This window comes from Ilyonectria robusta, assembly GCF_021365365.1.
Source record: "Ilyonectria robusta strain PMI_751 chromosome Unknown BGZ61scaffold_36, whole genome shotgun sequence".
In the NCBI taxonomy this organism is placed as follows: Eukaryota; Fungi; Ascomycota; class Sordariomycetes; order Hypocreales; family Nectriaceae; genus Ilyonectria; species Ilyonectria robusta.
Window position 1 is genome coordinate 154,732 of NW_025764470.1, and position 26,426 is coordinate 181,157.

At 55.3% G+C, this 26,426-nt stretch overlaps 6 protein-coding genes across 6 annotated transcripts; 2 read left to right on the plus strand and 4 right to left on the minus strand.

The window, feature by feature from the left end:
* The first annotated feature begins 10,673 nt into the window (after positions 1 to 10,673).
* On the plus strand, positions 10,674 to 11,737 carry BGZ61DRAFT_463880 (uncharacterized protein). Its single transcript, XM_046247446.1, has 2 exons — positions 10,674 to 10,717; positions 10,769 to 11,737. Exon 2 carries the CDS (start codon positions 10,987 to 10,989, stop codon positions 11,260 to 11,262), a length of 276 nt encoding a protein of 91 aa, XP_046096228.1. The 5' UTR covers positions 10,674 to 10,717; positions 10,769 to 10,986; the 3' UTR covers positions 11,263 to 11,737.
* A 1,207-nt stretch (positions 11,738 to 12,944) lies between these two features.
* On the minus strand, positions 12,945 to 16,247 carry BGZ61DRAFT_149054 (armadillo-type protein). The gene is made up of 3 exons (XM_046237343.1): positions 15,853 to 16,247; positions 13,159 to 15,783; positions 12,945 to 13,104 (listed from the first exon to the last, which is right to left on the minus strand). Exons 1-3 carry the CDS (start codon positions 15,952 to 15,954, stop codon positions 13,003 to 13,005), a joined length of 2,829 nt encoding a protein of 942 aa, XP_046096229.1. The 5' UTR covers positions 15,955 to 16,247; the 3' UTR covers positions 12,945 to 13,002.
* A 1,967-nt stretch (positions 16,248 to 18,214) lies between these two features.
* Positions 18,215 to 19,350, minus strand: BGZ61DRAFT_149065 (uncharacterized protein). Its single transcript, XM_046237344.1, has 2 exons — positions 18,815 to 19,350; positions 18,215 to 18,758 (listed from the first exon to the last, which is right to left on the minus strand). Exons 1-2 carry the CDS (start codon positions 18,986 to 18,988, stop codon positions 18,489 to 18,491), a joined length of 444 nt encoding a protein of 147 aa, XP_046096230.1. The 5' UTR covers positions 18,989 to 19,350; the 3' UTR covers positions 18,215 to 18,488.
* A 78-nt stretch (positions 19,351 to 19,428) lies between these two features.
* Positions 19,429 to 21,285, plus strand: BGZ61DRAFT_149122 (N2227-like protein-domain-containing protein). The gene is made up of 3 exons (XM_046237347.1): positions 19,429 to 19,466; positions 19,653 to 19,791; positions 20,049 to 21,285. The coding sequence occupies exons 2-3, from the start codon at positions 19,658 to 19,660 to the stop codon at positions 21,193 to 21,195; spliced, it is 1,281 nt and encodes a 426-aa protein (XP_046096231.1). The 5' UTR covers positions 19,429 to 19,466; positions 19,653 to 19,657; the 3' UTR covers positions 21,196 to 21,285.
* Positions 21,286 to 21,375: 90 nt separating this feature from the next.
* On the minus strand, positions 21,376 to 22,321 carry BGZ61DRAFT_369157 (uncharacterized protein; the record flags this gene model as incomplete). The annotated part of the gene is made up of 2 exons (XM_046241942.1): positions 21,376 to 22,132; positions 22,215 to 22,321. 2 exons carry the CDS (start codon positions 22,319 to 22,321, stop codon positions 21,376 to 21,378), a joined length of 864 nt encoding a protein of 287 aa, XP_046096232.1.
* Positions 22,322 to 23,495: 1,174 nt separating this feature from the next.
* Positions 23,496 to 25,813, minus strand: BGZ61DRAFT_149089 (uncharacterized protein). The gene is made up of 9 exons (XM_046237346.1): positions 25,390 to 25,813; positions 25,175 to 25,318; positions 24,901 to 25,095; positions 24,767 to 24,850; positions 24,555 to 24,692; positions 24,396 to 24,497; positions 24,304 to 24,344; positions 24,095 to 24,255; positions 23,496 to 24,046 (listed from the first exon to the last, which is right to left on the minus strand). The coding sequence occupies exons 1-9, from the start codon at positions 25,484 to 25,486 to the stop codon at positions 23,713 to 23,715; spliced, it is 1,296 nt and encodes a 431-aa protein (XP_046096233.1). The 5' UTR covers positions 25,487 to 25,813; the 3' UTR covers positions 23,496 to 23,712.
* Positions 25,814 to 26,426: the final 613 nt, after the last annotated feature.

The window sequence follows — 26,426 nt, forward strand, 5'->3', positions numbered from 1 at the left end:
AACCTTGATGCCGGTGTGTGCCCATGCTGACGGGGCAATGGTTCCCGCCTAAAGCCAGTACCACACTAAATTTTGTCATTCAAGTGGGTTGCTTTGCTGCAGTCCGTCCAGTCCAGTCCCGCCTCTGTTATCTGTTACCCTTCTCGGTTGAGCCAGCCGGGCGACCCGACGTCATGGCTGTTGGGAAGTTTGTTCACGAGCCGCAATTCTAGACCCTGTAGCGCTAGGCCTCTACAGAGTTCAGCAGCTCTGAACGGCATCACGGCACGGAACCGCACCCCGAAATGCACATCATGGCTTCTAAGGATAGAGTACCGTTTTTAACGGCGTGGTGTAAGCGCCTGTGGTTTTTCGCCGGGCCTGGCGCGCCCTACCAGGTACCTCAAAAAGAGAGGCTTGCTGGTGGTTAGGGCCCAGTAGAAGACCCCAGAACCAAAGGCCAAAGGCGATGCCTTATACAGCCTAGCGTGAGCCCGGCTGAGGCGGAGCACCAGCTGGAGGAGCGCATTTTGGAGGGTTGGAGGCTGGAGTTGAAGGCGGAGGGTGGAGGGATTTGGAGATGCTCGGCGCAAGGTCAAGCAGGGCCAAGCAGGGCCAAGCAGGGCGCCGACAGGGATGGGTGGCATGGAAGGAAGGAAGCCCAGAGAGTCCAAAAACTGCCTGGGTGCTCCTCAGCCATGGGTCCCGCCAGATCCACGATGGTTGACCTTAATTGACTCTACCGACAAGCATTGCAATCCATCCTGGATACCTTACACAGCTTGAGCAGAGCAGGGGCGCAAATTCAGGCTCAGTCTCACACAACCAACAAGCTTTAGATAATGTTTTAGTCTCCTCTGTCAGCGTTTGTAAGTCGTCCAAGAAATGCACAAGTCTTGGAGACGTGTCTCACTTGAGAGAGTTGACTCCCCAACACAGGGTCTGCCCCGAGTCAAGTAGCACTCTATGGCCCCATAAGTCGGCCCTGAGCAACTCTTCCCTGTTGTTCCTCACGCAGCCCTGGTGGTTGGTTCCATCACCGCTCACTACCTGACGTTACCTAGTACAAATGTGTAGTAGCATTGCATGTGCTGCAGATCCCTGGTTGGGAGCTCGTTGCGATTCCGCAAGCCGGCGAGAGGCTCGATGGTCGCAACTGGAACTAGCCGGCGGCGTGGCTTCAATGGACCCGACGCTTTGTCCACCATCGTTCTGAGCTGGTCCGAGATGCGACTTTCAATGCCCGTCCATGTCGCACTATTGAAGGTGTGTCCGGTACCAGTTGAGGCTCTCACCAGTAGCCAACCAGCCAGAATGGCCTCGGTGGGTTTTGTCCCGTCTTGTCTGTGGGTAGCTCCTGCCCTAGTTTTGCGCCCGCCCTCCCATCCATCGTACCACGCATTGCTGCACTACCTTACCTGAGTGCGCCTCCGTGCAGCACCCCGAAGCAGGCTGTACCATGCCACAAAGGTATGATGGCCGCTTTCCCGCTGCCTGGCGTGCCGGTCCTGTGGGCTGGCTTGGGGAGGAGCGAAGCAACCGGTGAGTTCCCAATTCGCAACGTGCAGGAAACTGCTGGGACCAGCGGGGTTTCCAGCATTGGCACGGTGTAGTCCATTCTACCTGCCTTGGCGTGCCTTCCCTGCGCTTTGCTTTCCCGCTTTGCTGTTGCCTTACCCGTCACCACAGTGCAAAGTATCTTCCAGAGGTACTTGGGATACTTGCTCTTGCATGTCATCATTCATCCTCATCGTGCTTGCTAGGCAGGCACCTTGGGTAGTATCGTTCCCTAACTGCAGAAACTTTTGTGCGTACCGTCTCCTCACTCTGACCTCACCTTTCCCCTCATCATCCACATCCACCACTTATATCTCCGAGGTCCTTGGAGCAAGGGACAAGCCCGTGGCTCCTCTCTCCATGTTAATGCACTCAACTCAACTCAATCACGCCAACTCAATTCACGCACACCAACACACAAACACAAAAGTAAAGGATATTCCCTGGGACCCCTCCCAGTCCACGGGACGTCTTGTCCTACTTTGTCTCTTCCGAAGTCGTACAGACAAGTACTGTTTCCAATCGTCCACCACGCCTTGCCCCGTCACGCCTTGTCCTTGGCACTTACTACGTGCAGCATTCTCATCTGGGCCGATGAAAGCCTTTGTCGATAGGCCTCACGCGAAACTACCTTGTCGATCGACCCGATGAATAACCTCAACCCTGCCACCACCAGGCCTCGGCCAACTACGTAATAAATCTGAGCCAACAGCACGGGCCATGGCCAAGCGAGGCTATCAAAGCCGCCCACCAACCTAATTAGTCGTCGCCAAGCGACCGCAAACTCCTCCTAGCCATGAGCCTCGCGCTGATTCATGTGATGGTCTAGATGCAATCATGGCCCCACCTCTTCTTGTTAGCCCCCGAGTCCAACCCTCCGGGCCGAGGGTGGAGCTCGCTGCGACAGGTGCCGAACTGGGCAGGCGACCTTTTGTAACGAGGGAGGCTGGACAGGGAGTTGGGGAGTTGGGACTCAGGAGCCGGGTGCTCACAGACTCTTCAACTCCAATGCCTCCATGGCGACGTTAAGCGTGAACTCAACGTTTGTGGCCTCGTTGATGACTCGGTTTATCGGATCACGCATGCTTTCTGCTTCCGGTCCTAGTCCTCCGTTCCGGGTCCCACGCAAATCGCAGTCCGATGACTAAGTTTCCAACATCGATCATGTTGATCTGTTTCATTCTACGCGAGCCCGAAAAGCATCCCGGCTTTGGTCCATCTCGGCCGACATCTTCTCAAGCGCTATTTTCTATTGGCTGTCAAGGTGCCTGTACGAGACACGCTGAGGAACCGTCTCCGGATCATGTCTGCCATCGGTTGTGGCCCCAGATTTTAGAGCTAGCTTTACCGTCATGAGGTCATCTGCCAGGTGGTGTCCGTCCGCACGGCCTCAGCTCAGTATCTCTCCCGGCCACGCCGATTAGAGCCCCCATCGCTGGCTAGCTCTAAGTGGACCATCCCCAGTTACTCTCTGAGACCATCCAGCGTCAGTGCTTCTGAGGTTGGGGCCTTGGAGGGGACGACTACCCTGGTGGTTGACCTCTACACAGAATGGTGGCTTTTTCCTCCGCTCATGCTCATCTCTCAGACAGTTGATGCATGTCAGTGTTGTTGACCAGGGAGAGAAGAGACTAGGGCCCCTGTCCTTGTTTAGATCTGGTTGACAGGCCGCTACCGCTTTTGTTTGGCTGGAGCCATTTGACCTCGTGTCCCAAAATGGGATTTCTCCATACCCTTCCAAGACCCATGCTGACTGGGAGAAGGCATTTTGCCAATTGTCCATGCCAACTCCGGTCATGCTAGCCAGTCGATGCCCTGACGGCAGGAACATGGCTGCTAATGTTGCACAAACACTCCAACGATGGCTGCATTATCGCCCCAAGAAGGAAACAAGTATTCCATTTCTGGCTCCGCCTGTTCGCTTCGCCTGACTAGCACCCTGCCCTGCATTTAGAAGTCCCCAAACGCCTACAAGGGTTGTTGGCCGACCACGGACAGTGCCATTGCTTGGCGGCTCACAAAATAACTGATTTTAGCAACTGATCCCCCCGTAAAGGTTACCATCGTGAGTGAGACTCGCTGCTCAGATCAGACCTTTGAAAGCCTGTGCGAAGCTGATGGAGGCAGATGAATTTGCCAAGCCATGGCTGGTCCGAGCGACGACGTTCAAATTAAACCGTACACAGCCTCTTACGGCGCCCGGTATGGTGCCGGCATCACGTTCCAACCATCGTTCGAGTTACTTACGCACGAAGAAGCTACGTGATACTTGCCTAACCGATGGACCCTGCAGTTGTGCCCTCAAACCCGATCTCCCGCCACCATGCTGAGGCTCTCTCCTGCATCAACCACGGACATCCCACGTTGGCGAGAAGCCGGCCGCTTACCAGATCTAGGACTAGCGTGTTACTATTCTTGACGACACCGTGCTGGCCCGACCGAGCACCTCATGCTCAGTGGACAGTTCCTCCTGCACTCTGCATCGAGAGCCAGCTGATGTCGCTGGAATTCTAAGAATCTGAGGCTACGAGCGAAGCTAAACTTGTCCGTCTTGGATTGGAATGGCCTCAGCGAGACGAATTGATGCGTGGCTGACATCTCGTCACCGTCACCTGGTCTCGGATGCACCGGCGCAGACGAATCAAGTGTGCCATGCACAACAGGTCCCAATGACTTTGCCGCCCTCAATGTTGTCTCTGGAGTCTTCTCCATTGCCACACATATCATGGCACTAATCGAGTGGGAGCGGTGTGTTCAGTTGATTCATGAGAAGCTGAACAGTGCATCGCACCACCTCCGTCAGGCGGCAGGCTAACGAAGCACGAGCCGTGTAGCGAGGAGAAGCCTCCAGATCGGTATGCAGATCACCCTTGAAGCCCCACGCCGCGGAACCACCAGCTCAACGACTGTTACCGACATCGAAAGCAACTGATTGCACGATCATGATGACACAAGTCGCCGCCCACTTGAGAGCGCCTACCGAGGCACATTAAGGCACCTCCTAAGAACTGGCATCATTTTGTAGTGGGCTGGACCCAACATCGTACCCTATGCCCAGATACAGTACCCTTGACCTGGTTGTCGAGACCAGACCACCCTGCGGTGGATGGCTTACCTATGCTTGACATTTCCACCCTGCTGGTGTCATGGTACATTTACGATTCGCCCAATCAGTTACGATTAGCCCAATACAGCCAAGCAGGTCGGGCAACCGGCAAGCTTGTCAAGGGCAAGGGTCGCCCCGCAAGGGTCCGCCCTGCCCCTCGTGCCGAGTGGTTTCCAGCCTCGATCAGCATTTTTCGCAAAATTGCGCCCAACAAAGATCCCTCTTGCCCCTCATCCACTTGGTGAAGAGAGGATGTCATCCCAGACGGAGGAGAAACAGTCAACGGCTGGCGTGTCTCGTCTCAGCAAAGTAGCGGCGTGATTACCCTTGAACTAGGTATCCGTACCAATGACGAAATGAGAATTAAGTTAGCTAAGCTACTAACCCCCCCATTGACAGCCGGTGATTCGCTCCAGCTCGGCCACGAGGGTCTGACCCGGTAAGCTAAATATAGAATTGCCACTTCTGGCCGTTGGCTGGACAAAATTCCACGGACACATTTGGCCGACTCGGTCGGGTTGTGCATCGTGATGAGGATGACAGGCAACGATGGCTGCCAAAAGTTCACAAACATCGGTTAGAACGCATACATACGCGAGGTTTGATCTACAGCTCGGCGGCTTCTGTTTGCAGCGCTTGAGCAGGAGACATGCATGGTGACTTTGTAAAGGGTGCATCGCTACCCACCGCCGGCGTGGTTGGGCGTGAGCCAAGTGCGGGCTTGCTGCGGTTCTCCCGCCGTGATGACCGTGCTTGCAGCTTTTAACTGGGTGGCTACGCGAATGGACGGGCTTCCATTTCGCATTTCTCAAGGGTGGGTACCGGGGACGCGGCAGAATGGGGAGTGGCGGCCGCGGTGACGGTAACGAGGCCAGACGCTGTCGGAGCTCCGAGGGCATGGGACTCCACCTGGCTCCGAACTTGGGCTCCATTTTAGCGTGTCTCAGCGGCCTTCACTTCTTGGTTCGGGTGGATCTCGAATCTTGAGTTGAAGTGCGACAAGTGCAAGACCGGCCGTCGCGCTGGCTGTCTAGGCTCAACACTAGCTACGGGGAACCCCAAGCGTGTTTCCCAACTGGAGGCCAATTCCTCCAGCCCTCGGAGAGTTGGCCACGAGGTGTGGACGGCTTAGTTAGAGCTAACACATTCATACGCCACAAGGGGGGGCTGTACTCCCAATGTCCGATCTTCCTCGGAGAAACAATGTGGTGATGAGGCAGGTACCAGGTTTGCGCGTTCACCCTGCGCCTCAGACTTTGATGCCTTCGAGGCCTGCATTTCAGGCCGGTGATGACATATGTCAGAACCCTAATAATATTTTCCGGGTGGGAGAGCTCTCTCGGCTTGTGACAAGCGCCTCTCTAAGTTCAGCCAAGCCACACGGATGACGATCATTGCGAAACCAGATTACCGAGTTGACGGTATGCATGACCAGAGGTATGCTAGATCTACGTGTTTCACCCTGCCGAAGTGCTAACTGATGAAGGAGTTATCCAGTGATACAGTTACGCGTCATTAGACCTTGCGGAGGATGCACTCAGCCTCGTCCTGTTACGTGTCTAGGCACCTAAATTACACCGTGCCAGAGCCCAAGGGCCAGAACAACTGAGGCATGCGAGCAACATGACTCTCCGTCGACGGCTGTTTGCTTTTGTTTCTGTGTATCCCTTGAAGATGCTAAACCGGGGCAGAATGCAGAGGGAATCGCCTAATCCGAGAACGAGCACTGGGGACGTTGTGGTCCGTGTCAGCGGGGAGCGACACGGAGGAGTGTTCTGGGGCTGGCCTATAACAGTCTCGTCCACTATACCGGTCATCCAGCTGTACAGGCAAGAATCTCTTAATTTAGAGTCACGAATCAAGCAGCCCATGTGGTGTTCTGCCGCTATCAAGGGCTGCATTATGCAGGATAATTATCCGACAGCTGGCCCTATCGCACAAACACCAAAATCTCCACCGGACGGTAAAACAGACGGTATTCCGGTGGGGTACGGTGGGAGGATAGGACGGGTATGCACTTCGTACTCCGTCCCGTCCATGGTTACCTTAGGTAGTTGAGTGATTGAGAGGGCAATGCACGGACGTTGATTAGTGTTCGTGATGGGGTAAACCCCCGGTCGATGGAAGGCAGGAAGCCGCTTAGTCAACGCGACCAGACCAAAGCTAGGACGAAGCGTTAGTTAGTTGACTTAGTTACCGGTAGTCCTTGTCCAGGCTGGACTGGTTAGGTCCGGTTGTGAAGACCCTTGCGGCAGAAGGAATAGAAGCTTCGCAAAGCCACGAGGCATGACGACAAGCTAGACTGTTAGAGTCGGACAGCTGGACAGGGTGTTCATGACAGGCTTGTGGTGACGGAACCACCATGATCTGGCTATTCCAGGCCCAGTCTACGGGTCCTGCGGAATGTCGGGTCTGCGTTGTGCTCGAGTAAGGTATGGCCTGAGTCCTGCGTCCTGATAATGGATAAGGGATGGCGGATGAGCTGGCCAGCATGACATCTCGCAGCACCCTACACTCGGCACATGGGAGGGGCACATGGCTCATGGAACGTGGAGCACGACAAGGTGGAACATCGTCACAAGGCGATAGGGGACGAAAGGCGGAGGGAGGCTAATAGTCGTCAGCCCTTCATTTGCCGGTTCTACGGCGTAGCACTGGGCCAAAGTTTGTCCCAACGAGGCGGGTTTGAAGTCATGACTTCATACGTCGATGCCCCCTGTGATACGCGGGTTTTCTCTCGCCCGGGGCGATTCATGATGGTGGCCCACACGAGTTTGACAATAACGCTTGGGCTGGGACTCGAAGACGTCTAGCGGATCAACAGGCTGGTATAGGGCGGGCAGGGCAAATTGCTGTCTCAAGGGACTTTTTGCATCTGCCCCCCCGGAGAGCGTCCATGCGCTGGTTTACCCCATAGCAGCCCAGCAGGGGTTTCTTCCGCATATCAAAGGTGGAACATTGAAGTCGGGAGGGTGTTAGTTTACTTGGCAAGCACACGGACACAGACACAGACGGAGGATGGGCACACGCACACACATACTACGTAGTACACACCAACTCGAAAAGGCCAAACCCAAACCAACCCCACGACTTTGATGCGACGAGATCCGGTGGGCGGCGAGCGGGTGAGCGAAAGCGAGAAAAGCGAGAAAATCGAGCAAGCTGGTGGGCATACAACAAGCGGCGGCGGCGGCGGCGGCGAATGGATGCGGTTCTGGAACGGGCCATTCTGGTGACTGCTTCGGCGACGTGCCGAGTGGTCCCAACTTCCCAAGGGACGACCCAAGCCGGGTTCAGGGGTGTGTGGAAGAGCACAGCGCCGCAGAGAGCTGTCGGCGGCTTTGGGGCTGTGTGCTATTAATGGCGACGGACAGAAAAGTGGTCTGCTAGGGCGGGAGATGTCACTGCACGCTGCACGCTGCACGCTGGACGACGGACGGTGGATGGATGGATGGATGGATGGATGGGGTGAGTGAGCGCCGGCCGATATCATGCCTTGTTGGGTATCTCGCCGGCCTGGTCATGTCTTTTCTTCTTCTTTTTTTCCTTTGCGCTGGTCGCACTCGTCCGAGCATCTGTGTCCTCTTCTGATCATCAGTGTTCCCTTCTGGGTCTTCATTTGTGACCCGTTTACACGCCCCCTCCCCTCCCAGCCCACCTAATTAATATACGTAGCACAGGACGGGCTGGGGCCACGGCCACAGCGAAAGAGCTCCAGAACTAGTGCCAAAGCTTAAATGGAGCATTGTCGTTCCAGTTGTCTGCGACGACGACAGAATGGATCGTCCAGGCCTTCTGGTTCGTGCGCATGGCGACGCCCGGGAGCCTGGAGGCCAGCGGCCCAGCAGCTTAGGAGCCTAGGGCGCACTCGCTGGAGGAGTAGGGGATTAGGGGATGTGGGGGGCCGATCAGTAACCCACCGGCGGTGGGATAATGGAGCAGTTGCTCATTTCGGCGCGTGGATGGGATTTTTCTCTCTCACCATCCATTCCGCCGCCGCCGTATTGGACGGTTGGGTTGTTGGTAGTTAGTGCAGACAGACAGAGCCCCGGGACAGGCGATTGTTGCTCTGCGAAGAAGTGCCCTGATTCGGCCATGGCTCGCTTTTTTCCGTCCCGCCGCGGCCGCCGCGCCTGGTTACATACATACCTTACCTAGGTACCAAGACGTAGTAGCACAAGGCTCGGACCAGGCTGGGCAGTTTTCGCATATGGTTTGGAGTTGACGAGTTGGGGAGGGCGCGCGCGCAACGAACACGGCGGCGGCGGCGGCTACACAAAGCCGCGGTCTTCGGTATGCCCGCCGTCCCGTTGTTAGAAGGAGGCGGCGTGGGTTGATCGGATTTATTTGTCACGACGTCATGCGCGCCAACTCACTAAGTGCCTAGGTAGGTAGGGAGTAGGTACGCCGATCAAGCGCTATCAAACGTCCCTTCCTTTACGGAGTACCGAGCAGGCGTTTGCCCCCTACCACGGCGGCATTGTGTCGCCTGTACCCGAAAGTTTGTTCAGCGGCCGTCTGTCGCATCACCAAACATCCCTCCACCACTTTACATGAAGCGTCGGTGGACTCGTTCGCCCCTTCCATCGAATCTTCGAACCTTCCATGGCCCTGCGCACCGCCGTGCCTTCCGTCCCCTCGGATCCGCCGTCTCCAGTACCACCTGCTCCGGTACTACCTGCTCCGGTGCTCCGTAACTAATGCATTTCGTCCCATCTCCAACCTCCCATCTCCAACCTCCCGTCTTCCATCGCCTCCCGTCGCGAAGCCGCTTCGGAGGTCTCACGAGCCCACGGATGCCGCGGCCCCCGGCTCCGGCTCTTTGCGCCTCACCGAAGCTCATGCGTTCTACTCCCCTAAAACGACCGTCTTCCGCCGAAAGAGACCCAACCCAACCCCCTCGCAGTCCCGATTTCGGCGGATATGCCATGTCCGAGCTCCTGGCAAAGATAGATACTATGTACCTGGTAGCACCCTCTTTGCTTCTCGGCCTTGTGGTCCCTAACCCAACCCATACCCTGCTTGACCTCTCGTCCGCCCCCCCCCCGGCTCTCGCTCGTTCTTCCCCCCTACCGCAGTCCACGACCCACCCGGGTAGCTGCTGTAGCCTCGAGAGGGGCCCGCTCTAGAACAGAGGCCTAGATGAGGAGGTAGCCCGCATTGGGAAGCGGGATGTGGGATGTGGGAGCGTGGCCGGTACGGGGGCTGAGGCAGTGACGGGCTATGGGCGACGGTTTGCATTGCATTCAGGGGTTTTCGTACTCCAAGTCAAACACCCATGATGTTTGGACAAGACGCCTCTGAGCGGTTACGTTACGCGTGGCTATGGGGCTTAGAGTGTGATCAACCTGTCCAGCGAGATAACTTGCAATGCTTCAGCCTCCAATGGACGACCAAGAAGGCCTGCCGTCTATTCTAGGAGCTCCCGTGCATTGCCCACCATGCAGAGCCCACCATGCAGAGGTGCCCTGTCTCGAAACCCAGGCCCGCATAACCTTCTCTCGTCCGTCCAGAGATAGGTCAGTCTCACTCGTACGAAAGAGACCCTTTCCTTTCGGAGCCCATTGCCCTAGAGGGCTGGGTCCCTTTCCGAGTCAGTTATCCTCGAGGGGCTGGGTCCCTTGCGGTTGATATTCCCCGGGGGCCTGGCAGGGCTGCCGTAGCGTACCACGGGGGACATCGAGAGACAAGAGCCGAGGTGCGCTTTGCTATCGGCCCATGGAGAGCTTGCATATGTGCTGCTATTTTTACTCGTCTGCCGTAGCGGGAACTCGTGGCTGCGGGCCCATTGGTCTTGATCGAGTCTTTATCAGCCCTCTCGACTGACTGGTCAGATCAACACCAGTCCACACATGATGGGCCCGAAACAGACGATTCTTCGATGCCCTACGGACCACTAGAGAGCGGAAATGTATTTCGTCTAATGTGCGGAACTGGCTCTGTAGAACCGCCTCTTAGGTTGCCCGCCAAGAGCCCACCAGTCCCCAGCAGCCACAAATTTGACAGATGCGATCCAAACATCGTATACAGGAAGCAAGGGGGTGAGTCCCTAAAAGTCTCATGGTTTAGCGGCTCGTACTCATCTCCCCTTGATGACGCTTTGATATGGCACTGATAGCCCCGTAGGGATGAAGATCGAAGGGAACGACATCCGTTTGGGTGGTTCCCAACCGACGATGCTATGGGCAATGAAGGGGGCTGACGGCATGGGCATGTTTGGGCTCCTATTTTCAGCAAGCGGATACGCATGAGGTTGGGAATGCCATCTTAAACTTTACGAAGGGCGCCGGCCTTGCCCGATGGGTGTGGTTTGTCCATGATGTGCGGTGAGGAGGCTGGCCTCAATGTGTGGTGTTGCTGGCTACAGTGGCGACAGGTGCCGGTATGCCGGCTTGGCTGTGCGTTCTATGGAAACCAAGACCCTCAACTACAGTGTACCAACTGTGAGCTCTCAAGGGGAGTGTCATATCATCGAGGCCATGTCACGGTGGGTAACGTTGCTACGTCTTGGGCACCATGACAACGGTCGTGGCTGGGCATGGTTTGATAATTGGGAGGCCTACAAGTCACTCCATGATAAGGCCCATTGCTTACAGTCCCAAGAACAAAGAATAGGATGAAATTCACCTAATCCAAGCGTTCTCACAGAGGTATTCGCCAACGACGATGCATTCCGGACGTTAGCGTAGTTCAGCATGCAAGACCTCGTATTCCAGTCACTGTGATGTTGCTCGCCCCCATCACAATTTCAGCTCTCTACTTTCAATCCACGATCAATGCCGTCGATGAGATTCTTTCGGTTTGAAATTGTTAACTTGGCCGTTTGTATTGTCGCGAAATATGGCTTCGACTCCTCCAAGTAGGAGCAACCATGCAGACAACCCGTATTCTGCGTGAATAGAAAACCACAACAGCCCCTTGGCCGCAACAACATCGACAACAATAAGGGAACTTTAGCCGAGAAGTCAACAGCAAACTACCATTATATCTGGTCTAGTACGTACCAGCCTCTCAATTTTTGGTTTGCCAGTGTTCTCATGTCGTGGTGATATTGACCCTGTTACCTACCCTATACCTCTAGCAATCGAATCCGACTTTAAATTCGTTCGAACATTACCAACTCAACGAATGAACAAACCTAAATAATACATCCAGATGACTGTAGACATAATCTTAATATTCCTCCGTATCTATAAACAATTGAATACGGTAGGACACATATTATCCACGCTCTACTGCGGTGCACAGAGCCCGTGGATAACTGTCGTCATGATCTCTCGCCCAGGTCAAAGGACCTCTAACAAACGTGGATGAATATCGATACAACCATCCCAAAAGACCAATAATTAAATCGTGTCAATTTTCTATCGTGCTGTTAAACCTCCGTCAGCCAGGTAAGATTTCCAGACATGCAGAAGGTTAGAGACTAGAACTTGGACGAACGATACAGAGAGGCCCGAGGTAAAGGCTGAGCGCACTCCAACCCTATTCGCAAAAGCCACTGTTCTTTCCGGTGCTGGGTAACTTAACTTTGTGCTCGTCCGTGGAACCTACAACGCTGCTTTGATATATCTATCGACATTGTAAGAACTTAACCGCACAGTATCTTTGTTACAGTATGCTCTTATTTTGTTATACGGAGGTCGATGATAGATAAGTGTTGATCTTGTAAGCATCTCCCGACGTCAGTTCTATTCAATAACAATCCTCACTAGAATGAACCAAGTTCGACCATCACATCAACAAAGATCCAAAACAAATTCACTCCAGAACCCCCTCAGTTTGATTTATCAAAGAACAAAACCTAAAGACTTAAAGTAAATCTTCATATTGCCTTCTTTGTAAAAAGCCAGAGCCGGAGCGGTCTTAAGTGACTCTCAACACCAAGTAGATCACCCAGCTGTGCAGCCCAATACTTCGAACACCCGCTCATTCGGCTCATCTTGACTGCCCTATCTATCTAAGTTGTCCCATTTCCCATCATTTCTCTCGCTTCCTCATTTCATGTCTGCCCATGACGACATAGCATCCTCATCCCATCATGATCAAGGTATAATTTTCCTCCCCATGCTATCCTTCCATATTTGCCGTCATATCGTCATCGCTTTTCAGCCCTCGCTGGTGAAAAGTCGTACCCATGCTGCTCCAAAGCACCATCAATCAATGCATTGCAGCTGTGTTCGTCAACCTCCTGAAACTCATCATGCAACCCCTTGTCCCTCGAACCCACTCGATGCTACCTAGTGCGAGAAAAATCAATGCTATCTATGGCTATGTAATTATTGGTGTTCCTCCTGTCCTTGCCGTCAAGATACCAATGTAATGTGTTGGACCCAAAGATGCGCCACCAACTACTGTACCTATAGAGTGTAGTGGGCTTCCAGGGCTTGTCGATCCTTTGCTTGCAACTGTCCTAGGAAGTCGCCGAACTGGGGGATCATCTGCTTGTAAGCAGAGAGAACCTGAAACCATGTTAGCATTTATTCAATGGCATTTGTACAATGGGCAACACTCACGTTCTGGAAAACGTCATGCAGCTCTTGCTTGATGGGGCTGTTGAGGTTGATATCGCGATACCGAGCAATGGCCGCGAAGTATTGGAGAAGAACCTTCTCCATGGCCTGGGGATTACGGCCGACAATCATCGAGAATCCCTTGAATGCCGTGGCCTTCTCCTCGGTAGGCTCAACCTCTTCCATCGAGTTCAACCATTCCTCGGCAAACGTGCCAAGTGCAGGTGCAAGTTGTTCCGAGTTGTCCAGTCCCAAACGTCCGAGGGCCATGGCGGCGTTCTCGTTGAGCGCCTTGGGCACACGGGGGTTGGTCATGATCTCGATAAATCTCTGAAGGAGCTCAGGGACCCAATGTGACATTCCCGACTTGTGCTGCATGGAAATCTCGCCGGCAGACCAGCACGCGTTGTTAACGACGCCAAACCCACTGTCGATCTCCTCATCCAGAACAGTGTCCATATCGAGCTGCTTCAGCATGATAGGGAAGATAGTAGGGAGGTACTGTTGTAGCAGAGGGTAAACATACTTGGCGCAGTCACCGAGCAAGGCGTACGCCGACTGGCGGACCTCATCGGCGGGGTCCTCCATGCACAAACCAAGGAGTTCGAAGAATGACTGCTGCGAGCTCTTGACGAGGGCTGCAGACTTATCGTCATCCAGGGCCTGGATAATCGCGCTAAGAAGGTCCAGGCTAGTGACGAGGAAGTCTTTGTCAGGCTGTTCCAGAGCTGGGTTGCTGGCATAGGCCATGCTCTGCTCGAGGTTGACGTGAATGATGTTGACGCATCGCAAGAAGATCGGCTCGGCATACGGGGCGAAAGCATCGTGCATAGCCATAGCCACATAAGACAGACACTCGAGCAGGGGAAAGAGCTCGCGTGACTGATCTGAGACCTTGTTGTATCGATCGATCAAGGCGGGCATCAACTGGTTGGCCAAGTCGGGTCGCGCCAGGACGGGTCCAATATGCTCAGCAAGGGTCTGGATGCAGTCGTACAAAATGTACATGTTGCGATCCTTGTACTTGGCGAAGCATCGGACATACTGAGAAATAATAGGCCCACAGTATGGCTCCAGGATCTTGCCCGCCTTGTCTTCGAGGTTGGCAAACGCCGAGGCGCCAGCCTCCTGAACCTTCTTGTTCTTGTCCAGCATCTTTTGGAGAATACCGTCCATCATGGGGACGAAGAACTGGTCCTTCTGCTGGTCCTGCAGGTTAGCGGCCCAGGACGAGTAACGGCCGAGAGTCCAGCAGGTAATCTGGCGCACAACGGGCTCCTGGTCCTCCAGTAGGGAGATGAGGTATGGTACGAGCTCGGGCAGGTGAGGCTTGACGACATCCATACAGCCCTCAGCCACAGCTCCCAATGCGAGCACAGCCGCCTCTCGGTAAGGCCACTCTTGATGCTTCAGGTTCTGCGAAAGGTAGGGGAAGATGGCCTCGAAGACAGGGTCCCGGAAATCGCGGGCGAAGACGTCGAGGGCAGCAGCGGAGCACTTGCGAATGGTCCATCTCTCGTCAGGGTTGGAATCGTCACCGTCATCATAGTCGTCGAGCTCTCCCTCCTCCAAGTCCTCGTCCATGCTGGCCAGCTTCTCGAAGGCATTGCCGTTCTCGTTGGGGTCGGCCGATGCCGAGTTTTCGCCGTTGGCAGTCCGTGCTGCAGCCTTCTTGGCAAAGGCAGGTCTGATATCCTCCTCACGATCTTCCTCTTCCTCATCGTCGGACTGACCTCCAAGCAGGGCAATGTCCTCCCCGCTGTAGACCATACACTCAAGTAGGACGGGAATGATTTTGCCTAGGTGGGGCTTCAGGTCGGCCCAGAGGTTTTCGTGCTCGCCAACAGCGAGCCAGAACTCGGCGGCCTCACAGGCCAGGTCCTCATCATCAGACTTTTGCTGGCTGATGATGTAGTCGACGAGACCAGTGGTGTGCGGCAGCAGCTTATCGGGACGGGTCTCGACAAGCTGGACAAAGGCACGGCAGACTTGGCGGCGCACATCGGTGTTGTCGTCACTGGCCAGGATAAAGAGGTGCTGGAGGAGGTCGTCGATGGAGTTGAGCATGGCCTGCGACTCACGGGGGGTGAAGACGTTGATGGCCGTCAAGGCACCGGCTCGGACCTTGGGCAGGGGGTTCTTGGTGGCAGCAATGAGCTGGGGTAGAACGTAATTCAAGGGTCGCTGGCCATTGACCTCCTTGGTCAGCATGCGGAAGTTGTCTTCGCAGATCTTGGCCATGGCGGACATGGCGCCCTCCTGTGCCTCGTTGGAGACATGGCCGCTGGAGTTGGAGATGAGGTCAAGAAGCTGGGGAAGCAGCTCGGGCCAGCCCAGCAAACCGCCACGGCGGATGACCTCTGTCGCAATGTTTCCGGCGAAGTTTCGGATCTGAGAGTTCTTGTCCTGCAAGCACATGGGGACGGCAAGCTTGATGAGTTGCAGGCTGGTGTCGGGGATGGTTTTCCAGTCGGAGCGGACATTGTTCTTCAGCATGATGCCGGCGGCAGAGCGCACGAGGTGGAAGTCTTGCTCAGTGAATTGGAGGCCATCGGGGGGCTGAGAGCTCGAGAAGAGGTAGGCGAGGTAGTTGTTGACGTCGGGCGAGTTCTTGGCCTGCTGGAGCATCTAGACGAGGGCAAACAATGTCAGCAAGCGGGTCGGGCGCATGAGTCTCAAAGGATCGGGGCAACTCACGTGGTCGGCCTGCTTCTGGGCATTCTTGTCGAAGCCACTGAGTGAGTCCTTGAGGCATGAAGCAAGCTGCTGCAGCGACTCCGGGGCGGGTTGCCACGACATGGTGGGCGGCGGACGGCGGACGGCGGAGACGGAGATGAATAGGATGTGTGAGAGCGTCGCGGAGGGGTCAGAGAGTCGGGAGGGGGGAGACCGGGACGTCTAATCACATCGGCGAAGCTCCGCAGCTTCTACGGCAAAGAGGTTAGTGGACGGCGCGCGGCTCTGCGAAGGATGAGGCTCTCAAGACTCGAGGCTCGGGGAGTGCGAGAGAGGGCGAGCGAGCGGTGGGATGTGGTTTGGTTGTATGGACGGGATAGTGGGTGGGAAGCGAAAGGTGCCCCTCAGAGGCAGGGGTGCGGGAGTGGGCATTTAGCATGGGGGACGGGGCATGGGCCGTGGGGCCACCAGAGCAACCAGAGCAACTCACCAGCCAGGATCGCCGTTTGCTTCTGGAGTTGTGTTCCGAGAGACGTGGTGGTAGCTGCGGGCGTCGTTGGTGACGGGAGCCGCACGATGTAATGGGGCGAGAGGGTGCCCGCGCAAGCTATTTCGAGTCGCTGTTGGGGGAGAATAAAAGGATGGATGAAAGGGAGCAGGAGGAGGAGGCGGGCTGAGCTAGCAGGCAAAGCGTCGAGGGATGGAAGAGAGGGAAGAGGGTTCTGGTTAGTTGGCGGCGGGGTGGGAGTACCAGATGCTCCGTCACTCACTCACTCACTCACTCACACGGCCGTACTGCGTTTTGCGTACTGTGTGCCATGTACTGTGTAGCACCCTGCTGCTAGCACCCACCACCTAGCACCTAGCACCTGGAACTTGGCACCTGGCGCCTGGCGCATCCATAGCATGACCACCACCCACGCCCACCCGATGCCCACTAAAAGCCCACCTGATGCCCACCAAACAGCACCCAACAGCACCCAACAGCACAAGCAGCCTCCGCGGAAACGCCCAGCGGGTGCCAAAACAGCCCACCCCGGTCTCGCTACCTCACTTACCTATCTGGCCCCCAGTGGAAGGAACAGAAAAAAAATAAAAAAAATTCGGTAGCGGGGTGTGATAACGATAACCCGGCGCCAAATGCTCCCGACGTCTAGCCCAGGTCGGGAACCTACTATACCTAGGTACCTACCTACGTACCTACCAAAGAGGGGTGGATCGCCTAGGGCGCGGGGGAACCTTGCGGGCAGGCAAGCAATTTTTTCTTCTTCTTTGCCGTCCCTGACGAGGCCCCGGCATTTTCTGCCTCCCAGGAATTTAAACTACCCTTGTGTTGGTGTGTGCTGTGCCTGCTCTTTGCCCACGCAAAACTGCAGCGTCCCGCGCTAACGTGCGAAGACCTAACGGCTTTTTCGCCCTGCCCCCAGCGGTCTCGTTTCAGACTGCTCTCTGTCACTCTGGCCCCAGTTTATACTTAATCGAGTGGCTGGGCGCTTTTGTTTCAGCAGCTTTTCCTGTGGTCGTTGACGTGGCGGCAAACCAGGGACCTCCGTGGCTGAATTGTTGTTGAGGGTTGTTCGCGAGAGTGAAGTTCGTGATAGGGTGACCGCCAACAAACCCCATCCTCCATTTCTATTCACAAAACAAGAGGTGAGAGACAGTGATGCACTGTGGCCCGGAAAAACAACGTCAACAATCCCGCCCTCTCTCCTCCACTCCAACACTGCCGCTGCCCGATCGCTGCATTGTCTCACAGCAACTTGGCCTTAAGTGCTACAAGCGTAACACGATACTCGGCACGACCCAGTTAGGCTAGGTGAAATTGAACGTGAGAAGCATTGAGTTTGGAGCTAGAAAACAACATATCCTATCGCCGTAGATCATTCCTCGCCTTTCCTGACTAGTTAGAGGTTGCCGTCGGGTCGATGCCTACACGAGGCTCTCAACAGCTCGGAGCCCCAATGATATCGGGTGGGAAATGCCTGCACTCGGCCAAGGGGGCTCTCAGACCTCTTCTTCGGAACGGGTGCTCGCTTCCTCGGCGCTTGCGCTGCTGCCCAGGTGTCTGATCATCAACTCCGCCCGCTGAGGATTGCCTTGGTTGTTTCATCTACTTGTTTGGCTCACCAAAAGATCATATATTTCTCCAAATACTGGCATATGCCGTCTATTTTTGGTCTGTCAGCCGCAAAGCCAGGCCACGGCAGAAACTAATCCGCCACTGCCGGTCTCATAGTCCTCTCGCTGAGCCATGATCGACACCATGCCGGCGTGTGAATCACCTAGTTCCTGCTGTGCGCCCAAGAGTGACAAACATTCAACTTGAGCCACACCTACGCACGTATCACGGTGGGATTCCTGGAAGCACGCGCCCCCCTGTCGTAATCCCGTGTCATCTTGACAGCTCCAGCCCTCCCATCGTTGTCAGTCTCTTCGTGTTTGAGGCCTAAGACGGGTACTTGGTGCATTCATCCTTAGGCGTAGCGGCTTTAGACATTTATCGTTGCCTATCCTGCAACAACCCGGGGAAGGACCGACTACTCCTGCTACGCCGAGGCTTACCAGCCACGGCTCCAAGCAGAGGGGATTATCGATAGGGGAACGAGGGGCACTGTGTGCGTTTGCAAACGATAACCCGACCTGAGTCTGCGAGGCGACTACACGGTGGGAGCTACTTCGTTGACCGCTCCAGGGCCGATGCCCCCCTGCTGCAGTTTTCCGAGTGTCACGTTGACAATGGTCTTGAAAGCCTCCATCTCTTCCTCCACAGTACCACCCATACCGGCATTCGCGAAGCTCATCGAGTTGCTCACATACACAGGTAGCTGGGTCTTTCGTGCCAGAAGCTTGGCCAGGCGCGTTGTGAACTCGACTGAAGCTTCAGTTGAGTAGAGCGTGGTGGACAGCGGCTGCCCCACGTTGAGCCTCTGTACAGCGCAGGTTAGTTCCGAAGTGACACATATCCGCTTCAAGGAGTACATACGTTGGGCAAGGCGTAGACGAATGACCCCATAGATGTGGGGGTGGCAAGCTCATCTAGTGTCGCTGTTGCCAGGAATAACATGATTGCCTTGGCCTTGGTGGACAGACGCAAGTAGATGCGTGTGTCAAGTGACATTGGGAGGGGGACTGATAGCTGGATTGTCTCGGTGGCCATGGTGCGCGGTTGAAGTGAAACTGGGTTACGAATGAATGTTTAGAAAGATGTGCCGTTTGGTTTTGAGGGTTGGATGCTGCGAAGAACCCTGTCTTCTCGTGGTGTTGCTGAGAGAGCTTAGGAGGAAGAGTGAGGGGGAGGGGTTCGGATCCAACGGTGAGAGTGGATGCGTGAATCGACAAGCTGACAGCCAAATTGCCAACTGATATTATTTGAGGAGAGCGAGAATGCAGCAACGAAAAGTGGTTACCGATGACGAAAATAGACGCTCGAATGAACTGCTCGAATCTTCAAAATGACGTGGACGTTGTTAGTTGCAACTGTTGAGCTCCGTCTGGATGCACCACAAAGCCCAAATCACATGATGACGCTGTCTCACAGCGCCTACCATTGGCCACGCTGAGTCCGCCACGACCTCCACAAAACACCCGACGATTCAACGCACCACGCATCTATCGCGCGCAGGACCTATGTAGTAGTAAGCTCCCTGACTCAACCCACAAAGCAATCAGCCGTTCCGGGGTGATTCTCGGTTGATGCGGCTCACCGGGTTTTCTTCCTCTCTTCTCAACTATTTCACCCGCCCCGCCCCATTCTTCCATTCCCATATCCCTCCAACTAAGTAATGACGCCGTTGTGACGGAGAGTGCTGAAACCGCCCAAGCTGCAATGGATCATCCCGAAGATGCGCAGGTGCAGGGGAGCCGGGTTGCCGCCGATGATAGTGCCTGGGGCGGCGTGGAGGAGAACATCGATGATCCCGAAGAGGTTCGCGTCATCTTTTGTGCGCTGGATTCATTCTTGTGAGTGCAAGAGGGGGATGTGTTTGTTGCGAGGCGAGCGATTTGCGGATGGCTTCATCTTTCACTCAACCCCCATGCTTGTCATGTCAAGCACTTTTACGGCTTTGCGGATCGAGCGGTCGTAAAGCTATTCAGCTTCAGCGTTCCTTTCTTGAATTCCGGACAAGCCTGTTGCATGCTCTTCTGATTTTCGTCTTCCCTCGGATTATTCTGGTCCGGACCTGTCATCAAGACCTGTCATGCTGAGACGCCCACAGCCAGTATGCCAAAGTTGCCCACTTCAACGTCACCCACCTCCGCCGCCAGTCCTTCTACGCCCTGCCCCAGGCCCACTGGAAGCTCCTCGCCGCGCCTCCCTTTAACTTCCTAGACACTCTCGAGAAGACCGATGAGGCCATCGATGCCAACGCCGATCTCGCTCGTACCATCGCCAAATTCGGCCTGCAGTCGTTTGCCTCCATCGCCGCCAGCCCGGATGGCCCCGAGCCCGCCATGCCCCATCAATGGGCTGGTGTCGCTAAGCATGCTGACACTGACAAGGCCCGGAGCACCATCCGTCAATTGTACCGCGACTGGACTGAGGCTGGTGCCGCGGAGCGTGAGGCCTGCTATGGCCCGGTTTTGAAGGCCGTCGAGGCGGAGAAGGAGAAGTATCCCGAAAGGGGACCCCTGAAAGTGCTGGTCCCTGGAGCTGGTCTGGGCCGCCTTGTCTTCGAGCTGGTTGCTCGCGGCTTTACGGCTGAGGGCAACGAGATCTCCTACCACCAACTCCTAGCCTCTTCGTACATCCTCAATGGATGTCGTACCGCCGGCCAACACACAATCTATCCCTGGGTTCATAGCTTCTCCAACCACCTTACCCGGGAAAACCACCTCCGGAGCTATAGCGTCCCGGACATTCACCCAGGCACCACGCTGGCCAGCGTCTCCAACCCCGGGTCTATGTCCATGTGCGCTGCCGACTTCCTTTGCCTATACGCCGACGAGGAACACAAGGACCAGTACGACATCGTGGCTAGCGTATTCTTCCTCGACACTGCTCCAAACTTGATCCGCTACCTCGAGGTCATCCTCCACTGCCTCCGGCCCGGAGGCGTCCTCATCAACATCGGCCCTCTGCTGTGGCACTTTGAAAACAACGCCCCGGGGAACCACGGCCACGACGACGATGGCGATGGCGAGCACGACTACAACAACTCGTCCGGCATTGCCGATCCGGGTAGCTTTGAGCTGTCTGACGACGAGGTCATAGCCCTCCTCGAGAAGCTGGGCTTTGTCGTCGAGTGGCGCCAGACGGGGATCGAGGCACCATACATCCAGGACCGCGAGAGCATGCTCCAGACGACGTACAAGGCCAGTGCGTGGGTTGCACGCAAGCCGCTCGAGCCAGAAGCAGAAAAATGACACGAACGGAAAGGCTAGAGTGAGATGGATGCATTCATGGCGGTAGAGGTGTACACGGAACTGTGATTTTATAGAGCGTGTATGAATAATAGACCTGTACAGTCTATCGGAGCCCCTTTAACTGACCGAGATTGACGCAAAACTCCATTCCATTATCATACAGATCATGCCCAGGACTGTCTACAACTTCGATCCCCCAGCCATCGCGAGCTCCCCCTTGGACCACATGGCTCCTCCATCGATAGCAATGGCCTCTCCATTGACATGGGATCCGGCGCGGCTCGCCAGGTACACGACGACACCGGCAATGTCCTCGGGCTGACCCAGGCGGCCCATGGGGTTGCTCTGGGCGATCTGGTCGGCGCCACCAGCAATCTCCAGAAGTCCGTTGGACATCTTGCTCGGGAAGAAGCCGGGGCAGATGGAGTTGACGGTGATGTGTCGCGGACCCAGCTCGAGGGCCAGGTTGCGGCCCAGGTGGATGGCCGCCGCCTTGCTGGCCGAGTAGCCGTACGTGCCTTGCGCGCCGAGAGTGCCGACGCCCAGCCCGGCGACTGAGGCCGTGATGATGACGCGGTTGGGGTCCTTGAGGGTCGCGTGCTTCTGCATCAGCGGCGTGAACAGGCGCACCGTGTTGAAGACGGCCTTGACATTGAGGTCCATGACCTTGGCAAACGCCTCGTCGGGGTGCGTGTCGAAAGCCTCGCCCCAAGTGGCACCCGCGTTGGCGAACAGAATGTCCACGCGGTCGGTGTGCTGCTTCACCTGCGCGAGGAGCGCCTCGACGCCCTTGACGGTAGCTGAGTCGGCAGGGACCGAGATGGCCTTGGCGCCAGGCGCGAGGTTGGGCAAGGCGTTGAGGGCCTTGACGGCGGCCTCACAGGCGGAAGCCTTGCGGGAGGAGATGAAGACCTTGGAGGCGCCGGCCTGGAGGAAGCTACAGTTGATCGTGTTAGTTGTATGTAGGAGCAAGCTTCGCCAGGGGGGACTTGAAGCCTGAGATAGAGCCAATGACGTACGCTGATGCGGCGTGGAGGCCGAGACCTCGCGAGCCGCCGGTGACGACGGCAACCTTGCCCTTCAGGGAGAAGAGGGAGGGGAAATCTTCCAAGTGAGCCTCAGACATGGTGAAGACGTGTGAGGGCGGTCTTTCGAGTGAGACGGGAGAGAAAGGGGTGGTGAGGTGAGGGCAGCTTAATTGAGACGGGATCGCCAGCAAAGTATAACCACAGTACAATCCAAGGCAAGTATTCTCACAGAATCCAAGATTGAGACAGTGGCTACAACAGACGACAGTTCTCCGCGATGTGAAAAAAGACCAGCGACGAAATGCAAATTATATAGTCGCCGTCATCGTCATGGCGTTCGGCCCTCGGACTCTGGCGACAATCCTTGAATGGGGCACTGGGGCGGCCGAATTAGGCGATGCGGCCGTTGCGGGGAAGTGATGCCGAGGCTCATGACCCGTTCGGGTGGGTCTACGCTCGGCTCTGGCAGCGTCACTAAGTTATTGGTGTTGATAGTTGCAGCCGAATGGTTTGGCGACCTGCGCATGTTGCTTTGTTTCATTCATTAATGTGTCGGCTTCGAAGTCTGATAATGGAGTACAAGTATATGGTTGGTCACGCCGCATTGGCGTAAGGGGGGACAGTCTCCAAATTCCCGGGCCCCTCCCTCTTGTCCACTACAAATATGCATCATCTTCACGAGACACCATTCTATCACACAAAAGCAACATGAACGATCGTGACGATACCGAAACTATATCGACATCAAATAAGAAATACAAAAGAGAAAGATTCCACAATCTGATTTTGTCTTGAAATTCTTCCATCTTTCCAATCGCCTCCAACTCGCCAAGAAAAGCAAAGAAAACGACCATTTGGACCTCGGCACAGGTGATAATCCGTCGATAGTTTCGAAACGCAAAAGACATTAAAAGGTAAGTTCTTGTCTCCTGGCAGACCTGCTGTAGTCGCTCTCGGTAAGTGCTGTTCCGCTTGTCTTCTTTTCCCTATGCCGTTATCCCTAGATAGAAAGTCTGGCGATGCGAAAGATCATAGTCCGTTCCATGACTCCCCCCGGCTCGACTCCGCGCCGTGGTTTACCGAGAACTAAGGCCCAAAGCTCAATCAACTTGAACAAGAATATCCAAAACGAAAAAAAAAAAAAAAAGGCAAACAAAAGGAACTGCTACTCCGTATGCTGAACATGAATTCCGACACATAAATGCTGCGACAAGATGTGTAGACATTGCAATCCATTCACATCTGTGAAACAAAAACCCACTGAGCACTAGTCCCGCCAGGCTCGCAGTGTCTACTCCCCCAAAACCTCGTTGGAGCCGTAGCTGTCGTGTAACATCGTGGAGAGAAGGGTTAACAGGAGTGCCTGTAGGCCAAGCCTCTGTCCTTCGAGTAACGTATTTATAACTGGGTGCCGTTGAAGAGGCGCCTGAACAAGATGCCCCAAGTTTGGGCATCCAGGAACGTGGGTGTGTGGGGGTTGGACCCGGGCTCACCGATGACTGTGCTTCTTCTTGCGGTGAATCTTTTCATCCCAGCATCGGTTGACAGCGTCCGCAACGATATCGTAGTCAGCGGCTGCGATATGGCCAATGAAGAAGACCTTGACGTTGTGTTCGACCGTGACTAGCTTGGAGTAGTTGACTCGGGATTCCTTGCTCAGCTTCTCACCCTCTTGAGTTATCTCAACCTTGACGGGTGCGAAGCCGAGTTTCGGCTCTCCAGAGAGGAGTCGCGGCTTGTTGCCCCTTTCATGGATAATACCATGCTTCTCGGGCTTAATGCCCTTCTTATTGCAGGCTTTGCTGCCATATGTGAGGATAGGTCTATCCCGTCAGTGCCTGTTTCCAGATCATGCCATAGTCATCACTTACACGCATGTGCAATGCCCCTGATCGTTGGCAATTACGATGAATCGACGGAAGCCCACAAAAATCTTGCCCCCAAATCTGTCTCGGTATTCTTTCCTTTCGGATACCGACGGTGCCGTGTCATTACCGGTTCCTTGGGGTTCGGACCAGAGCACCTTGAAGATCTACATCGCAATTAGCGGTGACTACGCAAAGACGAGAGACGAACGTACCTCTCCTGGCTGAAATCTATTGGAGTGCTCTACGCGATATCCTGTGAATAGAATTAGCAGGGTGGCCCTTTTTGTGCATGTTGATTACGTACGGGGATCTAGCTGCTCTGCTTCCCCTTCGGTAGCGGCTATGTGGGTGGTTCGGGAATTCCCTGGACGAGGCGTCGGTGGACCCTCGTCTTCGTAGTCGTATTCTCCTACAGACGACGAGTGAGTTACCAGAGCGTTGGTTTCGATTCTCAACAACATACCGTAGGCCGCAGTAGATGGCTCACCGGCAGCGTGGGCACCGTAGTTATAGTTTCGGCTCGCCTCGATCGCTGCCAGGATGTTGGGGTCTTCGTCATCGGGAATTTGATCATGTTGGGCATAATGTGCGCCACCAGACCCTGTTTCATTTATCAAGTCAGTACTCATAAACAATAGAAGCGTCGCGAAGGATGCCGCGTGGTGCTTGACATACTGGCCGTGGAGGTGTCAGGATAAGTCGCATGTTGTTGTGAGGGGTCTGGGTAGGTGTAGTATTGGCCAGTTTCGGGGTCGATGTCTATCAAATGATGAGCAATACTGTCAAGCGGATAGAAACGCTGGACTTACATTGTTGCGGTTGGGTATCGGCAGTAGCGGGATACATGGAGGAGCTGGCGCCTGTGCCCTCCCGCTCTGTGTCCTCGTCATCATCGGAGTATGCACGGCTCTTGCCTTTGGATCTGCTTGACTTCGATTTAGATTTGGACTTTGAGGATTTGGATTTAGTTCTGGATTGGCCACTGTCAATGGCGTATTCGTGTGCTGCGTCGGGTGTTAGCTCGGTTTGAATTGCTGTAGATCACCAGAGGCAGATGCGGTACAGAAGGAGAAAATGCCATACATTGCGCCTCGTAGGCCGCGGCGGAAGGGTCCTGGAAATGGGTGTTGCTGAGTTCATCGGCGAGGGCGTCTACGTCGGGTTCGCGCGGGGTCCGTTCATCAGCGGCGCTGGTCGACCCATCATGCCATTCGGTGTCGAGTTTGCCTGTGTGGTTTTGGTTAACATCAGATGCAATGGCCCTAGAAGCCAGGAGGAAGTGGAGAATTGAAGCGAACCATTGGTATCCTGGCGCTGGCGATAGTATCTTTGGTAGTCTTCACTCCAGACCCAATCTGACCAGCCGCCCCAATGTGACTTGCTAGACTTATGCATGGTGGCATCTTCCCCGGGAATGTGTACAGATACGATGCATGCAAGCAGTCAAGCAGGGCAGGGAATCAAGCGAAAGGCGAGCAGGCAAGCGAGCAGGCAAGCAAGCAAGCCGATATGGGTGATGAAGTTGGAGATGGCCTGGTGGCAGGTTGAATTTGGGACCAGGCTCGAGGCTTAAGGCTCTCGGGTGTCAAGGCTCACAACCCAAGGCTAGAGGCTTCAAGGCACCAACCCGGGGAGAGGGTTGGAGGGTGGGGTTTTTGTAGGAGCAGGCCGAGCAGCTGGGCCGGGAAACAGTTGATCATGCGGCTCAGCGACGCAAAAGGCGCGAGCCGAACAATGGCCGCTGCGGACTGGTTGCACGGGATAGTTGGAGAGCACTCCCCGTTGGCCCCTCCTGTTGGATGCGTTGGCGGCGTGCTGGTGGGTGGGCGTGAGGGATGCCCGTATGTACAAATATGTACGAACGGAGGTATGTATGTCGGGTATCTTCCCCTGGGCCTTGGGTCCGGATTCCCTGGTGTCGCCTGCTTCTCTATGGCTGTGGATTGTCGCGGCGTGCGGCGTCCGGTAGCTTTGGTTTTCCTTTTGTCTAGTCCAACGCCGGTCGGCGCAAGTCAGATCTGCCGGTGGGCTTAGAGTCTTAGACTAAGGGATGCAAATGCTGGAGCCGGATCTCGTGCTCTGCTGGTGGTGGTGGCGCTGGCGACGCTGGTGGAGGAGGAGGATGCGGTGGTGCTGCAGCGTGGGCATCCGTCCGCATGGCCGCAGGACAGCTGAAGCAGCGGCAGCGGCAGCGGCAGCGGTGGAAGCAACTCAGCGCAGAGGAGAACACGGAGGTGGAGGGAAGGCTATCAATCAATTCAATCGGTCAATGAGTCAATCCCGCCAGCCGAGGGAGAGACAGGTAGGGAACGGGATCGGACGGGAGAATGGGTGT

Excerpts from the sequence above, each read along its gene's own strand:
- BGZ61DRAFT_149089 (XM_046237346.1), bottom strand. The coding sequence starts at position 25,486 with ATGCATAAGTCTAGCAAGTCACATTGGGGCGGCTGGTCAGATTGGGTC. Across the intron at positions 24,498-24,554 it reads GCCATCTACTGCGGCCTACG|AATACGACTACGAAGACGAG; the intron begins GTATGTTGTTGA and ends CGTCTGTAGGAG. Across the intron at positions 24,047-24,094 it reads CAGGGGCATTGCACATGCGT|ACCTATCCTCACATATGGCA; the intron begins GTAAGTGATGAC and ends CTGACGGGATAG.
- BGZ61DRAFT_463880 (XM_046247446.1), top strand. The coding sequence starts at position 10,987 with ATGTGTGGTGTTGCTGGCTACAGTGGCGACAGGTGCCGGTATGCCGGC.
- BGZ61DRAFT_149065 (XM_046237344.1), bottom strand. The coding sequence starts at position 18,988 with ATGGCCACCGAGACAATCCAGCTATCAGTCCCCCTCCCAATGTCACTT. Across the intron at positions 18,759-18,814 it reads TCGTCTACGCCTTGCCCAAC|AGGCTCAACGTGGGGCAGCC; the intron begins GTATGTACTCCT and ends TGCGCTGTACAG.
- BGZ61DRAFT_149054 (XM_046237343.1), bottom strand. The coding sequence starts at position 15,954 with ATGTCGTGGCAACCCGCCCCGGAGTCGCTGCAGCAGCTTGCTTCATGC. Across the intron at positions 15,784-15,852 it reads CCCAGAAGCAGGCCGACCAC|ATGCTCCAGCAGGCCAAGAA; the intron begins GTGAGTTGCCCC and ends GCCCTCGTCTAG. Across the intron at positions 13,105-13,158 it reads TGCATGACGTTTTCCAGAAC|GTTCTCTCTGCTTACAAGCA; the intron begins GTGAGTGTTGCC and ends ACATGGTTTCAG.
- BGZ61DRAFT_149122 (XM_046237347.1), top strand. The coding sequence starts at position 19,658 with ATGGATCATCCCGAAGATGCGCAGGTGCAGGGGAGCCGGGTTGCCGCC. Across the intron at positions 19,792-20,048 it reads TGTGCGCTGGATTCATTCTT|CCAGTATGCCAAAGTTGCCC; the intron begins GTGAGTGCAAGA and ends AGACGCCCACAG.